This window comes from Perca flavescens, chromosome 24 (genome assembly GCF_004354835.1).
Source record: "Perca flavescens isolate YP-PL-M2 chromosome 24, PFLA_1.0, whole genome shotgun sequence".
In the NCBI taxonomy this organism is placed as follows: Eukaryota; Metazoa; Chordata; class Actinopteri; order Perciformes; family Percidae; genus Perca; species Perca flavescens.
In genome coordinates this window covers 13,968,956-13,986,561 of record NC_041354.1, presented here as the reverse complement: position 1 = coordinate 13,986,561, position 17,606 = coordinate 13,968,956, and the positions used below count along the sequence as shown (strand labels likewise).

General features: G+C 37.9%; 1 protein-coding gene across 2 annotated transcripts; it reads right to left on the bottom strand.

The window, feature by feature from the left end:
- Positions 1-2,119: 2,119 nt before the first annotated feature.
- On the bottom strand, positions 2,120-16,604 carry arl6ip6 (ADP-ribosylation factor-like 6 interacting protein 6). 2 transcript variants are annotated; one of them, XM_028572330.1, is made up of 5 exons: positions 16,544-16,604; positions 16,151-16,360; positions 15,554-15,607; positions 2,826-2,958; positions 2,120-2,353 (listed from the first exon to the last, which is right to left on the bottom strand). In XM_028572330.1, exons 2-5 carry the CDS (start codon positions 16,353-16,355, stop codon positions 2,260-2,262), a joined length of 486 nt encoding a protein of 161 aa, XP_028428131.1. In that variant the 5' UTR covers positions 16,356-16,360; positions 16,544-16,604; the 3' UTR covers positions 2,120-2,259. The 2 variants fall into 2 exon arrangements, with proteins under 2 accessions (XP_028428131.1, XP_028428130.1); XM_028572329.1 differs by having other exon boundaries at positions 16,151-16,597.
- Between the last annotated feature and the right edge of the window lie 1,002 nt (positions 16,605-17,606).

The following is a 17,606-nucleotide window of genomic DNA, read 5'->3' as shown; positions in this document are numbered from 1 at the left end:
TTGCACATTAGAAAGCCTTACATCCACCTGTTCCTTGAAACAAGCTGAATCAGATTATATAGGCAAAATAATTTTGCTACGTTAAACTATGCCCAATTTACGAACAAACTAAATTTCATAGCTAGCTACCAAACACAAACTTTAGCATATCTCACCCAAATTAAATGCTATCAGCAAAAAACTTGAGATTATTGTTCGACATCCCACTATGAGGCTCTGTACCAACTTTGGCAAAGATTGACTATTAGGGGGCGCTATAATCAACATAGACGCGTTTCGCCAATAACTCAATGCATGTAATTGGAACATTTGCAACAGCAATTTCTCTGTCGTAGTAAATTGCTATCAACATGAAACTTGTTATGCTTGTTCGGCATCCTACTCTAAGGCTCTGTACCAAATTTGGTGAAGATTGGCCATCAGAGAGAGAAGTATAATAAGTATAATCAACGTAGAAGTAGCGCCCTTTATATACAGTGTGGCCAACAAGGGAATCAAATGTTCTGAGCTATCTCGTTATGCAATTGGTTCCGAGGTGGTCACGTGTTTCGTGGACACCATGTTGGATACCAACAGTCATCTGATTCCCATTGACATAGTGCAGAGAATAGTGGAAAAATTTAATAAATAATTTTTTTAAAATGGCATAAATCACGGATTTAGTTGCACGTTTGGCTGCACTGAAAGACTGGGAAGCGGCAAAAGATTTCACAAGCTCCCCCGTGAACCAAAAAGGCAAATAGTATTGGAGCTGAAGGTGAAAAGAGCAAACTGGAGGCTAGCTAGCTAAGTGATTACTCATTATCGTGTGAGGTAAATGTAAATTTCTCTCTTCGCTATGATAACAAAGTACATAGGACAAATATAGTAATACCATCGTTAATGTGTACCATGCTGTCAAAAAAGTTCTAACACTGCTTTAGAAAAGAATGAAGTTTGAAGTTAGCCTTATGCTAGCGTTAGCTTTTTCGCTAGCACTCCATGTACCTAAATGCTTGTGATCTTGCCATATTCATATGGCTTTTGGTCTCGACCGAGTCCAGGTGTCTTTATTATGTTCATAATAAGTGTCCTATATGTCCTATATCTGCGTCCACGTTGTCAATATAAGACCTGTGGCTTTAGGGCTCCTTTTGTACCATAATTTTATATGAAATATTGAGCTTTGCTCCTCTGAGATGGGTGGGTTTTTGTTACGTTACCCACAAAGCTAGCTATAGTTAGCCTGTATCCTAAAGGAAAGGTAAACACTGCTCAGAGACTTATTAAGTAGTGGTCAATGGGCATTTTTTAGAGGCCCATTTACAAAATAGAAGGTAAATATACACTGGAATATTTACGTAAGGGCCTTTTACATATTGACAAACATTGATAATAACATGTATATGCCTGTTTATGGTAAAAATAAGTGATTTATTTCAAGATAGCATATTCGCCCCATAGGGTTACACTGTAGTCATCTGACGTTGGTATCCAATATGGCGCCCATGATTTGAGTTGGCCACACTCTCTATATAAAGGGCGCTACGTAGAAGCGTTTTGGCCTATAACTCAATCAATGTAAATAGGAAATTTGCAATGTGCTACAGACCTTGCAGCTCACACCTTGTGATATTTCCTGACGTTTTCCTTCCCACCGTTGCATTTTTGGTTCCACTTTCGCATGCTCTGTAGGTCGCCTGGGGCGACTTGCGTCGGGGAGGCTTGGACCTCCGCTGGTACTGGGAACCACGTATGCAAGGCAATGTGGTTCCCAGCCCCCTAGGGCTTGGACCCATGAAAAGTCTGTCTTTCTTGTAAGTTTTCTCTTCTCTTCTTAGTCATCCATTTTTTAAAGAAGCGGATTACTCCAATTCTCCACAATTCTTAACCACGCTTACAGGCTGTTATTTCCTGGAGCCGACATCGGAGTTAAACACAAGGAAATCAAAGATTGACTATTAAGTGCAAGAGGTGTCACTAAATTTAGTTTACGTTGTCCAGCGGGGAACTTATTTATTTTTTGGTTTGCTGGTTGTTTTGGTGTTGAGAGAAAAGACATATATATATATATATATATATATATATATATATATATATATATATATATATATAAGCTTAAACATTTTTAGTTACTTAGTTATTTTTGTAAAAAACAAAAACAACGGTGTGCAGCTCTATTATCTGAGGAAATACATCGGATCGGGACTGTGTGTGGAATCTGCAGATCGGATCGGAGGGCCAAAAGAGCTGATCGGGACATCACTATGTGTTTGTGTGTCAGGTGAGGCTCCAGATGACAGTGAGCATGGCCATCGTGCCGTTAAGGACAGCAACACTATAACCCGTGTGGAAACCATGGCCAGATCCATCTCTAGAAGAAAAGACACACACACACAAAAAAGTCAATGTGCGCAAATCCCTAACTTTGTGATGTGAGAGCGCACATTTGTGAAGTTGCAGTGACAGAGTTGTGGTTGTACTGAAAAATGGACTCAAGTAAAAAGATATATATATAAAGAAAATGTTGCATTACAGGTTTGCAGCTGTCATTGTATTCATCTAAATATCAATTTACACATTCGTAAATATTTTTTCTGTGAGTTCACAGTCAGAACATGGCGGTGTGAATATTTTCTGAGTGAAAATTCAAGTTCCGATTTTTTTCTACAAGCTCTATGTTTTTTTCCCCTTTCTGTGACTATATATTCAGCTCATGTGTGTGAATATTTTGTACACGTGAACATTTTAACATACAAGTTACGATTGTATTATCACATTTTGCACAATATTTTCCCTTATAGGTAGACACTAGTCTGATATGTTGGTGTAACCTTGTGTCTTACCTGAAGTCGGCCAGTGTCAGTGGTGTTCCCAACCCCATGCCAGGCTGGTACGAGTTAAGGTATGTGAGGGTCAATGAGAAAACACAGCAGATACATCCTAGTAATACTGACAGCACCAAGATACTCCAGAAACCTACACACACACACACACACACACACACACACACACACACACACAGTCTTGGTTTTCGTGCGAAAATCTTCATTTTACGTACAGGTGTTTGACGACTTTAGGATGCACCCAAACACTAAATTCTTTGATCTGACTTCACATTTAGGCTTGGGAGCAGTATGTTGGCTCTATAGCGCCTCGTAATTGTTTTTCACCCTTGGCTGCATTTTTGATGGCCTCAATATACACGAAAACTCACACAAATTGGAGCCCACATTAAAACCTGGGAGCATTGCGAGACAGTACAGCAATTTGGTACAAACCTGTGAGCGGGCTTCAATGAGTGGAAGGCCTTAATTTTGACATAGTTGTGCCGATATTTACCAGATTTTGTGCACACATTGCTCTCATCATTTATAACATATTTCCAATTTACGTTAATTAGTTCCGCCCAAGGGGAAGTCGGCCATTTAGAATTCTATGCATTTTTCACTAGTTTTATGTTACCTTAACCTAACAGAATGTCAGCTATATTAACCTTAATGTGCAAATTAAGGACGATTTTTAACTTTTTTAGGGGTTATACTTTAAGGAACTCCTCCTACAGATTTGACCTGACTGACCTCTAAATTTGTCAGTATAATTGAAAGACCTTGGCGGAGCATAATTGTGAAGCTTTTTTGTTTTCATCCTATGTTGTGGGTGGAGTGGGCGGCAATTTTGATGTTTCTTAAAAAACAGGAAGTTACAGTCCTTACGCTTTGATGTCCTCATCCTAGCTGGTTGACCAGATCTCATTTAAAACGTGGTCAGGAATGCTTTAAGGAGTTGATGATGCTTATATTTGATCTTTTTGTTGAAGAGCGTCACCGTGGCAGCACGTCGAACTTTGATGCTAAATCACGTAAAAGAAAGTTGTTGAAACTTGAACATATATTGTACAATCTACCCCAAATCTTTCCTACATGATGTTAGTCTAGGCCTGAAGTGATCCACATGGGTCTCAGGCGTGATTATGGTTAATTGGCTCAATAGCGCCCCCTACTACAGTTAAAAAAATGTAGCCCCTAAAGTGCATTTCACCTAGACCTATGATATTTGGTATGCATATGTATCATGTCCAACTGTACAAAACATTCTCTTGGAGCCATACCCTTGTTTATGGGCATTTGCAGACTCCTTTCTCTCCCTCACAACCTCCGTGGAAAGATCCTGGTAGAATGAGACGTTGTTGCCGTCGATGTTTAATGTGCCTTTGTTTCTGGGTGCTTGCAGGATTTTCTGTTTGTTACTATAGTCATGCAGCCTCAACCTGTCCACTCTCTGTCCCTCTTTACCAGTGAATCTTGTCGTTGGGCCCGTCCGGTGGGCTCTCTCAAGCTTAATGCTTAAGCTTAATTTTTTTTTGCATATTCAACACGTGGTATCCACTTTTCAAAAATGTTGCCCAAAACTTTGCCCTTTGTACCTTCTTTCAGGCCAATAATTCTCATGCTTTGATGTCGACTTTAAAGGCGGTCTAATGCCTTCTGTAGTTGAACTTCCACAGCTGTCACCCGGGCTGTTGTTGCCGTCGACAGGTCATTGATGTCTGAGACCCGCTGCTCGACCTTGCCCATCCTCTATATTAGGCTGTCGAGCTTTTCCGAGACTTCCCTAACTAGTTTAATTATGTTATTTGCGATCTAGCAATGTTTGCAGTAACACAGTACACAACAGCTTTGTCTTACTTAACTCTTCGTTGTCGGCCGGGTTGATCCCGTACTCTGCATGATCCTCCAGTTCAAGCTCATTGTTTTGGCTAGCGTTAGCCCATACAGCATTAGCTTTAACGTTAGCTTCCTTTTTTACGTTTTGGTAGCTTCTTTCTGCTCGAAAGAAGCTACGAAAGATGATCTGCTCGAAAGAAGCTACATATAAAACTAACGTGCATGCAACAGAGCTGTCCAGTGGTAAAAAAATTTGTTAAAAAATAGAGTTTAAAGAAATTCAGTGGGGAGCTGATATTATCACGTCTATTCGGGTCGGTGCATCAGGTCCAACCACAGAAAAGGCCCTGTCCCCCCGAGTCTTAAGTCTTGACTTGGGGACCACAAGCTGGAGCTGGCCCTCTGACCTCAGTGTCCGCGCTGGCGTATAAATTTGGATGAGGTCCGAAATATATGTTGTGGCCAGTCCATTCACAGCTTTAAAAACAATAAAATCTTAAAATCAATCCTTAAACTAACAGGGAGCCAATGCAATGAGGCAAGAATTGGAGTTATATGCACGCGCCTTTTGGTTCCTGTTAAAAGTCGGGCTGCAGAGTTTTGGACTAACTGTAAGCGTGAGAGTGCGTTTTGATTTATAACAATATAAAGTGCATTACAATAGTCCAAACGAGAAGAAATAAAAGCATGTATAGCTTGTTCAAAACTGCTAAAAGACAAAAACGGTTTAACTTTGGCTAAAAAGGCGAAGATGATAGAAACTAAATTTCACTATTGCATTTATTTGTTTATTAAATTTAAAATCACTGTCTATTTTTACCCCAAGGTTAGTTACCACAGGATGCACAGAGACATTTAGGGGGCCCAAATCTATCATGGGATTAGTGGGGCCAAACTGTATAATCTCAGTTTTACTCTCATTTAGTTTTAAAAATTTTTGGGCCAACCACTCTAAACAGTCAAGTAGGGGTGTCAGGGGGCTGCCCTCATGTTTTCTGATTGGCATATATATTTGACAGTCATCAGCATAAAGATGATATGAGATGCCATGCTTTTTAAAAACTGTTCCTAGTGGGAGAAGGTACAATGCAAAAAGTATAGGACCAAGAATTGATCCCTGGGGGACCCCACAGTTCAAAGGCGCAGTTGATGAAGTAGAGTCCCTCATTTTAACAAAAAAGCATCTCCCTGAAAGATATGACTCAAACCACTTTAGGGCAGTCCCCCTGACTCCCACACAGTTTTCCAAACGAGATAAAAGAATTTTGTGGTCAACTGTTTTGAAAGCTGCAGTGAGGTCTAAAAGCACTAAAATGGCTAGTTAAAGTTAATTAGGATCCATTATTTAGTAAAATCTCTTGTAATGTTAATAGATGGGCGACTCTCAAATTCTCAATAGCAGGGAAGGTCAATGTTATAAAAATGGTTTATGTTCCCAAGCTGTATTACCTTATCCAATCTGTTTGTCTGGAAGTTCCCCTGTCATATTTTAAATGGTTTGACAGGATAAAAAAGACATTTATATGGAATGCTAAACAAAAACGGTTACATTTTAATGAATTACAAAGACCGATTAATAGAGGAGGTTTGGGTCTACCAAAGATGGTCTATTATTACTATGCTTTTAACTTACTGGTCACTTCCTCCTGAGAGAGCACCACCCTGGAATTGAGCAATCTGTTCTTGCCCCATTATCGCACTTACAATGCCTGTGTGTTAAACTGTATGGTGAGGCAAAAACACATCCGATAAGCTCCCACTTAAATGTTGTGTGAACCAAAGTGGCCCAGCTGTTTGAACTGGATCCATATCTAAATACTTAATCAAGTGTTTGGCGAAATACAAAGTTATGTATTGGTAGTTCTCCCCTTTGTCTGGAATGATTGGTTGAAAAAGGGAATTGTCAAACAGGAAGATCTGTATCTCAGTGGCATATTGAAATCCTCTGAGGATGTGGTACAGCAATTTGGAATCCTAGGTCTCAATTTTTTTTATATCTGCAACTTCACCATCTGTTGGTGGGGATTTTTGGATCCAGTTCTTCAGCCCCGAAGTCACCAGAATGTGAGTCTGGACAGCTTTCAAAAAGACATGGGAAAGGGATGTGAGTATTACACTGGATGATGAGGAGTGGGACAGAATCTGTAGGAATATTAAAACTATGTCATGCAATGTGAGGGTGCGCTTTATTTCAGTTCAAGATTATGCATCGCTTCTATTGGACTCCCTCCAGATTGTTTAGAATTGGTCTGAAAGCCACACCAAATTGTTGGAAATGTAAGACAGTGAACGGCCAATTACTTCATGTCCTATGGTCCTGTGATGAGGTCCAGGAATTTTGGACTAGGATACATGAAACCTATGTAAGATTGCAGGGACCCAGGTTCCATTCAACTCAAGATTTTGTCTGAAAAACAACAAATGTTGCGTTCACTTGAAATACGCCTCGCCAGTTTCGTGCTGCATTTATTTTATTGTAAAATATCCTTTCCCCATGCAGTGGTTGTATTTGTCGTTTACTGGTAAAATAAGGAAGAGGCTCAATATTTATATAACTTTATAGCATTTATTAATTTTTATAACTATTTGACTGAAATGGTTCTCAGAAATAATTTATTTGAAAAAAGACTCAAATGTTTTGACTAAAACTTGACTAAAATGGCGAGACTTTTTGTCGACTAAAACTTGACTAAGATACCTTGAGTTCTCTTTTGACTAAAACTAGACTAAAATGACGAGACTTTTAGTCGACTAAAAATTGACTAAAAAAATTTGGGCACAAGACTAAGACTAAGACTAAATTAAAAATAGGTGACAAAATTAACACAATCCTGGAGAGATTTTATAGATATCGAACTTGTGAAGCTAATTATCTGGCCTCTATAAATGCTTTGAAAGCTTTCCATCTCACACATGCCGATGTTTCAGATGTATTTGTCTCAAAAAAGATATCGGTTTGTTTACCAAGATAATTAAACTGTGTTTTGCAGCCATATTTGTTGAAATCTCCATTTAGAAGGATCTAAAGCCTCCGGGATCCAATTTTCAAAAAATGCACGAGTCACCTCCTTCGGCATCCTCTGGCAGATTCACCAGAGTCAGGTTGGATAATCTCGATCTCGCCTCCAAGTCTCCAACTTTGTCCTCTAAGTTCTTGTTTTTAGCTTCAAGAGTTTGAACTTTAATTTTGCAGGGAGCTTGCGTCATCCTCGGTAGTTGAGATTCTTGCCTCAGCCTGTGTGACACGTTCTGAGCATTCTCTCAGCTGATCCCTCACTCCCTCTATTGTGGTTAAACTACAATTGAATTTTGTGGAAAAGTCAGCTCTCAAAGTGTCAGTAGTGGCCAGAATTTTCTCTGCATTATCTCCTTTCAGATCCACTAGCGCTGGAAGTAGTAGTAATATAATACTTGTGATTATTATATATGAAATTAATACACTATATTGGAACTTAAGCATTGACTCAAGCAGCAATTTTCTTTTAGCAAAAAGGCTAGAGGATGTACTTCCAAGTATTGTGGGGGATGACCAAAATGGATTTGTAAAGGGAAGGCAACGATTTTATAATGTAAAGAATTCTCAATGTACTGTACTGCCAAAAAGAAGAAAAAGACATGGCTCTTCTCTCACTTGACGCGGTGAAGGCCTGTGATAGGGTTGAGTGGACTTATATCTTTGACGTTAAAGCACGATTTGGTTTTGGAAATACTTTCCTTAACTGGATCAAACTAGCTGAGGAACTGACAAATTATGTGGTGTCTAAGACCTTCAATTTTACAAGAGGTTGCCCCCAAGATTCACCTCTATCACCACTTCTGTTCATACTAGCTATTGAACCACTAGCAAAAGCAATTAGATCTAGTGGGCAAATACAGGGGATTACAATTGACAACCAAGATCATAGAATAGCTCTTTTTCCTGACATCTCGTATGGATGTGACTATTAAACACATCCGTACCAGCACCGTTAGATCTAATTGGCTGATTTGGTAGTATGTCCGGATCAGACGTGTATAAAGTACTAGAGACCCATACTTGAGTAAAAGTACAAGTGCTCTATCAAAAAAGTTACTCGAGTAGAAGTAGAAGTGCTCTTTAAGCACCACACTTAAGTAGAAGGACTAAAGTATTCAAAAATGTGTGTACTTAAGTATTACAGTTGTTTATTTCAAAATCTACTCTCAAGTACTGAAAGTAAAAGTACAAGTATTGTATTATTTAGTTATTATTAAAGAAAGCAGTCAAAAGTTTGAATATCATATTGTTTATATTATTTCAAATGTTTAGCCTAAGGCTGTAGCCAAAGGAATTAACAAATATTAAATATATTATATTAAAATAAAAATAACAAACATTAACAAATACTGAAATAAAATGTACAATAATCACACTGTGCAAGTAAAATGAACATCCTCTCCAGCACAGTAACGATTAAAGCCCCAAAAAATTAAACACTAGCTAGTAACATGTGATGAACAGGAAAGTTAGCAAGCTAGCAAAATACAGATAAACTAGCAGCTTCACATCACCGGGTAAAACGGTTAACATTCAGTACTCATTGCAGACTGAAACAACTCAGGAATAGCTTAATCTGCTGCAACAATAGCTAAATAGAAAGAGTACAAACTTACTGACTTCTGAACGGGCAACCATAATGAAAAGAAACATGACGCTACATGCAGGTTGGCAAACGTAAATTAGGTAATTAGCGTATGTAACTAACGTAACCGTAACTACACACACTGTAACCTACACAGTCTCCGTATCGTGAGGAATTCACAACAGTAACGAGTAACGATGCAGCACATAAAAAATTTATTAGAGTAAAAGTATTTCATTCATCGAAAATAGGTACTCAAGTAAAAGTGGAAGTAGGAGAAAAAAAATTATACTCCAGTAGAGTACAGATACAGCCTTTTAGTACTTAAGTAGAGTAGTGAATTAGTTCTACTTCGTTACTATACAGCTCTGGTCCGGATATAAAATAAATGTTTCAAAATCATCACTAATGCTGACGTAAATGAAAGACAATATATAAACCAATACTTATTTACTTTCTATATATATATATATATATATATATATATATATTAGGGCTGTCAAACGATTAATCGCGGAATCTATAGTTAATCTTGATTAATCACATGTTTTATCACATGATTAAAATTCTATTATTTTGCATTTCAGAACTGTTTTTAAGTACATATTAACAATGGAAAGCAATTCTTACCAGTGTATATTGATTGGGAATCAAATTAATGCAAAGAAAGTGAATTTATGAACTTGATTTTAAGATTTGTATTTGTTTATTATTTATTTACTGTAAATAAAAGAAAAATGTGTGAATCTAGTCACACACTTGAATCTAGAGTCAATATTAGGGTTGGGTATTGTTTGGTTTGGATACGACAACAGCAGTTGCAGATTGTTACATCCCGGTGTCGGAATCCTCTACAGTGAAATACAGACAAACTGTATATATATATATATATATATATATATATATATATATATATATATATATATATATATATATATATATATCTAAGCTGCTGAAGGAAGTTTTGAACCTGGAGAAAGATATCCTAGTTGACCGTTCACACAGAGGCCTAATGCCTAAAAAGCCCAACGGAAAGCCCCGGGTGATTGTTGCGAAGCTCCATTATTTCCAGGACTGCGTTGAAGTTCTTCGCCAAGCCCGAGAACAAGGCCCACTTCGTTATAAAGGTGAACCGATCATTTTTCCAGATTACACCGCAAGTGCGGCCAAAGCACGCGCTACTTTCAACGATGTCAGGAACCTTCTTCGAGGCCGACGTGATGTCCGTTACGGGATAATGTTCCCTGCCCGTCTCCGAATCTCCTACAAGGGTGATAACAAGGAATTTCTGGTCCCGGAGAAAGCAATGGCCTATGTGAAGTCCATAATTCAAGGCGAGTAAACACCAAACAAGTGAATTTAATACACCATTCTGCTAACGTCACTTTGTTTTGGACTTTGACTTTTCTTTACGCCGACAAAGACCATTCCGTTACAATTTTCCGTCTCGAGGCATTTGCTTTGGAATTATTGTCAAATACTATCAATATACATTTACATATTAATCTGGGTGCGCAGGGATGTCACTTACCTTGGTTCAATACTAGTAATAAGAGTCAAATTTGGGACCTTTTAGTTCATCTACATGGTAATGTTCCATGACAATTGTCGTTCGTATGGATGCATGTACGCAGTAATAATATTTTACTGTTGTTGCTCAATGGGAATTTTTTTTCTTTTTCTTTTAAAGCTGGATGGAAGCTGGTTTATTGTTTGACTCTAAAGTGGTTCTCCTTTGCCATAATATAATGTATGGCACATCTTGCAATGGGTGTTACAGCCACTAGGTTCACTTAGGTGGTTGGGGTGGGGGTCCTATCAGACTTGACTTTTTGGAAGGGTTTATTTTTTTGTTTTGTTTTATTTTTTTTTAACGTTTCACTGTCTCATCTTGTGGGGTTGTGTTCTCAGTGTTCCCGTAACTAAATTTCCTGATGACTAACACTAGTTCAGTGGTAAATGCAGGGTCTATGATTAATTTTATTAGTTGGAATGTGAAATCTTTAAATCATCCTGTGAAACGGAAAAAAAGTACTCTTGCACCTTGATTATCTGAAGGCTGACATAGCGTTTCTCCAGGAAACTCATCTCCGTGTGGCGGACCAGGTTAGACTAACAGGAGGATGGATAGGGCAAACATTTCATTCCAGTTTTGATTCCAAGACGAGGGGGGCAGCAATCCTAGTGCGTAAGAATATACCATTTGTGGTGTCTAATATAGACTCAGATCCCATGGGGCGTTATATTATTGTGATGGGAAGATTGTATGGACTCCCTGTTATTTTAGTAAACATTTACGCCCCAAACTGGGATGATAATACTTTTTTTGCCCACACTTTCTCCCGAATCTCCAACGTAGATACCCACCACCTCATCTTAGGGGGGGACATAAACTGTGTCCTTTCTTCCAAGTTAGATCGCAGTTCATCTAAAGTGTGTCCTGAATCTAAGTCATCCCAAACGGTTAATCTTCTTCTTCAGTCATATGGTTTGACAGACATTTGGCGGTTCAGAAACCCTTCCTCTAGGAGTTATTCCTTTTTTTCTCCAGGACAACTCATTTTCCTGAATTGATTATTTTTTTATTGATAATAAACTTCTTCACATGGTTGTTGATTGTGAATATCAATCCATAGTCATTTCGGATCATGCCCCCTTGAAAATTAAGTTAAATATTCCAGGCGCAGATCCTAGATACCACCCATGGAGATTCAACCCCCTCCTTCTGTCGGATGAAACTTTTGTCAATTTTATTAAATCAGAGATCGATCTTTTTCTATCCCACAATAAGACCCCGGGTATGTCTTTTTTAACAATTTGGGAAGCATTGAAAGCTTATCTGAGGGGGCAGATCATTTGGTATGGTTCAATGCAAAGGAAAGCCATCGTCAAACGTCTTAGGCGGCTGACGGACGATATTTTGAAATTAGATATTATGTACAGCCACTCTCCTTCTGAGGATATTCTTATTCTTATTCGTCGGTTGCTTAGGACGGAGTTTGATCTTCTCTCAACTCGTCAAGCAGAAAACCTTTTAGTAAAATCCAGACATATTTCTTATGAATATGGGGAGAGGGCTGGGAAAATTTTAGCACATAAGTTGCGTCAGAAGACTGCTAATCAGTATATCTTGGAGATTAGTGATGAACAAGGTCAAAAACATGTAGACCATATGGAGATAAACTCATGTTTTCGTCGGTATTATGCTGCCCTTTATACTTCAGAACCACCAGACGATAAATCTGCCCTTGATAAGTTTTTTCGTAACCTGGATATTCCTAAATTAGACTCAGATTTGGCATCCGACCTAGAGAAAGACATTTCGGTAGAAGAGATTATAGACACAATTAAAAGTATGCAACATGGCAAATTGCCAGGGCCAGATGGCTTTCCATCTGAGTTCTTTAAAAAAAATTCTGGCTACAAAATAAATCTTCAAAAAAGTGAGTTAATGCCAATCAATGCAGCTGCTACACTTATCTCTTTCAATTTGACTCCTTTTAAAGTCACCACCAAAAATATTAAATATTTGGGGATTTGGGCAACACATAATTACAAGGACCTCTATAAAGCTAACCTCCTGCCCTTGATAGAAGGTCTGAAACGGGATATCAAACGCTGGGACCTGCTGCCCCTCTCTTTAAGTGTTAGAATTAATACTATTAAGATGAATGTATTGCCTAAGTTACTATATATGTTTCAAAATCTTCCTATCTTTTTGACCAAATACTTTTTCAACTCCATAGATAAACTTGTATCAGCATTTATCTGGAACAACAAAAATCCTCGGATTCGGAAAAGTGTATTACAAAAGCCTCGCACCTTAGGCGGCATGGCACTTCCCAATTTTATGTTTTATTACTGGGCGGCCAATATTAGAGGACTGACTTATTGGATGAGGTATAATGATAGCTCTGACACCCCTAAATAGCTTAGTTTGGAGAACATTTCCTGCAAATCTGTCACTTTATCCTCTTTAATGTGCTCTGTACTTCCAATGCCTGAACCTGCCTCTCACTATTTCTCCAAACCTATAGTGACACAATCCTTAAAAATTTGGAATCAATTTAGAAAAGCATTTGCTCTTCGTTGCCTCTCCTTATGTGCCGCATTAAGTAAAAACCTTATGTTTATCCCTTCAATATTACATAAAGCCTTCGATATCTGGGTTAAGAGTGGGATCTGCACATTGCAAGATCTTTATATTGAGAACACCTTTGCATCTTTTGATGAGCTGGTTACTCGATTTAAGATTCCCAGGTCCCACTTCTTTAGATTTTTGCAAGTACGGAATTTTTTGGTTTCACATACTGATTGTTTTCCTTCATACCCTCCTGCATCTCTATTTGACTCTATTTTTAAGTTAGTAAAAGATCCCAAACAAGTCATCGGTAGAATTTATAATCTCCTGACTCAGCATTGCCTGACAGATTTAGATTACTTAAAGAATGAATGGGAGAAAGATTTGAACGAACAAATTTCAGAGACAATGTGGCAGAAAATTATTAAACGGATCTATTCATCATCTATCTGTCAACGTCATGTGGTTGTACAATTCAAGGTGGTACACCGACTGCATTGGTCGAAGGTTAGGTTATCTAAATTCAGACCAGAACTAGATCCTATTTGTGATAGATGTAGGCAAGCTCCTGCAAGCCTTTTACACATGTTCCGGTCATGCCCAAGTTTGCATAACTTTTGGAAACTGATTTTTGACGCATTTTCAGAAATGATAGGACTGCCAATAGAACCATCTCCTTTTCTTGCTTTATTTGGTGTTACAGCACAGAACTTGCACCTGAGCAGCTATAATTGTAAAATGTTGGCCTTTTGCACACTTCTTGCCAGAAGATTAATATTGTTTAAATGGAAAGACTCTCTTCCTCCCACTTTTTCTCATTGGATTAAGGAGATTATGCAGTATCTTAAACTAGAGAAAATAAGATACTCTCTTCAAGGGTCTGTCCAGAGATTCTATGCAATCTGGCAACCCTTCTTGACATTTATTGAAAAAATCAAGTAGAGAATACAGCCCCAAAATTACTGTTGTATGTTTGTGTATGTATGTATATTTTTGTATGTATATGTATACGTTTTTTTTTTTAACTGTATATATCCAATAATTTTTGTCTGATGGGTGGAGGGATGGGTTGTGTTTGGGTTTTGTTGTATACTGTACTGTTTCAGTTCTCCTTTGTTTGTTTTTTTGGTATTTTGTAAAATCTTGAATAAACAGACCTTGTTCAAAAAAACATTCTAATTCATTCAACTTTGGCCTTGCCAAAGTTGCTGCTGCCCTTTCAAAGTGCAACTAATTCCAGAAGCATTACTTTACTATAATTGTCACTGTTCATCATGTCATTCCATTATACCCGCTGCTATAATTATGAGTCATATTTCTGTTTATTGTAATTAGGTACACTCTCTCTCTCTCTCTCTCTCTCTCTCTGTCCACCTATTAATAAAGAGTATGGTCTAGACTCTAGACCTACTCTATCTGTAAAGTGTCCTGAGATAACGTAACGAGATATGATTTTACACCATAAATAAAGTTGAATTGGAAAATTAAAAATGATATTAAAATTGTTGGTTTTGGTATCTACTACTGTACTTGATATTATATTGATGCTAATATTGATTGATATTGATACTAATAATATAATAATTATTTTGTGAGGATATATTAATAACTAAAGTTGCCATGAGTACCATCAAACCTCATAAGAGCTGTAGCCATTGAATGCAAACTTAATATTTTGGTTATTTCAACAAAACTGTCAGTAGAAGGACATCAACTCTTTATTAACTGTGGGAGATCATTTGGTTTCTCCATACATGTAGCTAAATCTAAAGTTCAAATTGTAAATGAAAGGTTCTCTAAGCGATGTCACCCGTTTTTTAAGGCTACAACAGTTTTTTGTCACATACAGCAAACATCTCCTCACTATCTGCGAGCTGCCTGTCCCCAGAACACACTGTAAAAAAACGCGGTCTCTGTAGACAGCCCAGGCTCCACAAACGGCAACAAAAATAATCTGTGCCAACCTGCACCACAAAACATAAACAGTGTTTCAGCATTCCAGCCAATAACCGACAAGAAGGATTTGGGGGTGGGGGGTTAGTGCGCAGAAGCACGGAAGGGAGGGAGAGGGGACGGGATGAGGAGGAGGGAGGGGCTAGTTTCGTTTTGTTTGAAAATACTTCAAACGTCAACAAGAAGTAACGTCACCCAACATCGCTTAGAGCACCTTTAAGTCCTGATGGAGAAGTGAAGCTTCGACAAAATGAACACATATTGATACTCACCCATCATCCTCTCTTCAGTCCCATCCTCTCCTCTCACTCTCTCTGCCCGCAGCTCTGAAACAGTCACTATGAATAAGTATCACTACTGACAAAGAATAGCAATATTACATCTTTGGCAAAAGCAAATATCAGCGTTTGTCAACCATCAGTAAAGGTGGATTTTAAACTGGTACAGTAAGTGGATCATGAGTAAACCTTTTCAAGTTCAAAATGAACATTCACTCTTGTGATGCAGAAATTCATCAATCCTTGTAATCTAAGGACTTTCTTTTTGTTTTGTTTATTATTACAGTGCTGTAATAGCCTAGCCACAAAAATGTGGTCAAAGTGACTTGATTCACTTTTGGTTCAAAGATAATAAATATAACATTTTATATTGATTGATTTTACTATCTTGAGTGCTAAAACTTTTCATTATATTTTTCCAGCTTTATTGATTTGAAGACTTCCCAAAGTGTTGACATGTAAGCTTTGGGCTATTATTTTTTTTAGCTAACATACAAGTTACTTCAAAGTAAAAAGTAGCAGTTTCCACAGCATCGTGTGCGCGAGATACACATCCCTATGTGACACACATGTACACGCGTGCGCGCTTACCTTTGAGTATCGGGTAGATGAGGGCGCAGACACAGCCAACAGCGACCACAGCTACGGCGGAGCCCAGTACTGACAGCACCACGACTGACCACGGTTTGGGGCCGTTCCAGTTGAACGGCTGCCCCGTACTCCCACTGGGTACCTCACCTGACATGATACCCACCCGGGGTCTCACAGAATGAGATTCTGTAGGCCTATGTTCCATTTCCTCTGACGAATGTGAACGACCAAAACTTTCTTTTAAAAGGTCTGTCGCACTTCCCTGCATTGTGATGCACTTGAAAACAGCCTATAAACGTCCCTTTAGCCTACGTAATATGGAACAACTTGTGTATTTACAAGTTCTTTATAAGTCAGACCACATGTGGTAAAAACTGCATGGTATAAACTGACCGTTTTATTGTTGCATCAGGAACTGTCATAGCCTTCCTTCTTTTGCCTGTTTCCAATCGCACTTCCGCACATAAGATTGTCCCTCAGGCTGTTCCGTCCGTGTAGTTTTATTGCCCATATTGTCCACAAGAGAGCACTTACAAGTTGATATTTACTTTCACATTTAAAAAGAAAAACACAAACGTATTAGGATTGTTTATTTATGTCATGTGTATATTAAATAATTAGCTGATCGAGAACATCATTTATCAGTGTATTTAAAACTCCTAAATATCAATATAAGTGTCAGCCTAAAATATCTGATCGGGCTTTTTCAAACTTTTAGGGTTTGAGATTTGCAGTTGTTGAATTACATATGAATGTCTGCATGTCTATATAGGCCTACTGAAGAGTTATCCTAATCAATAATTTTACTAGTAATTTGCTTTTTGAGATAGTGATTTTTTTATTGTGCAGATGTAATCTCTGTTTTTTGTGTAAAGCACTTTGCGTGTATTGCATCAATGATGCTATATAAACATAGTTAATGATTATTTATTAAATATCTCCCAAGTGGTAATTGCAAGTTGTTTGTTTATTTAAATTCCTCTCTGTTTTTAAAACTTACCTTGCTCAGACTTAAGTGAAATATCGACTAATCTGCTGTATTTTTTAAAGAAACTTGAGTAGACATAATTCCCCTGCCAAGATCTTGTTAACTTTTACAGAGAAGCAATATAAAGCACCCTGAATAAAAACATTACAAACTGGCACGGGATGTGCAGAGCCAGGACTGGAAGGCTGATGATTAAAACTGAAATTGAACCTTAATAAGTTTGCAAATTTCTAACCCTTCTAAGCAACTGCATTTTCACAATGCAAGCAAAAGGTTTTCCAGTTGAGAAACAGTTATTACCATATTTCAAAATATGTAAGCCTATTTCGATATATATTCTGGTGTTATAGTCTACATTACTGCAAAAGTAGCTCTAGAAAATAACACTTTACTCATTGGGTAGGCCTACTATAAAGGACATCAGGCCTAAAACATAGTTTTAGTACAAGAGATAGGTGTAACAGATTG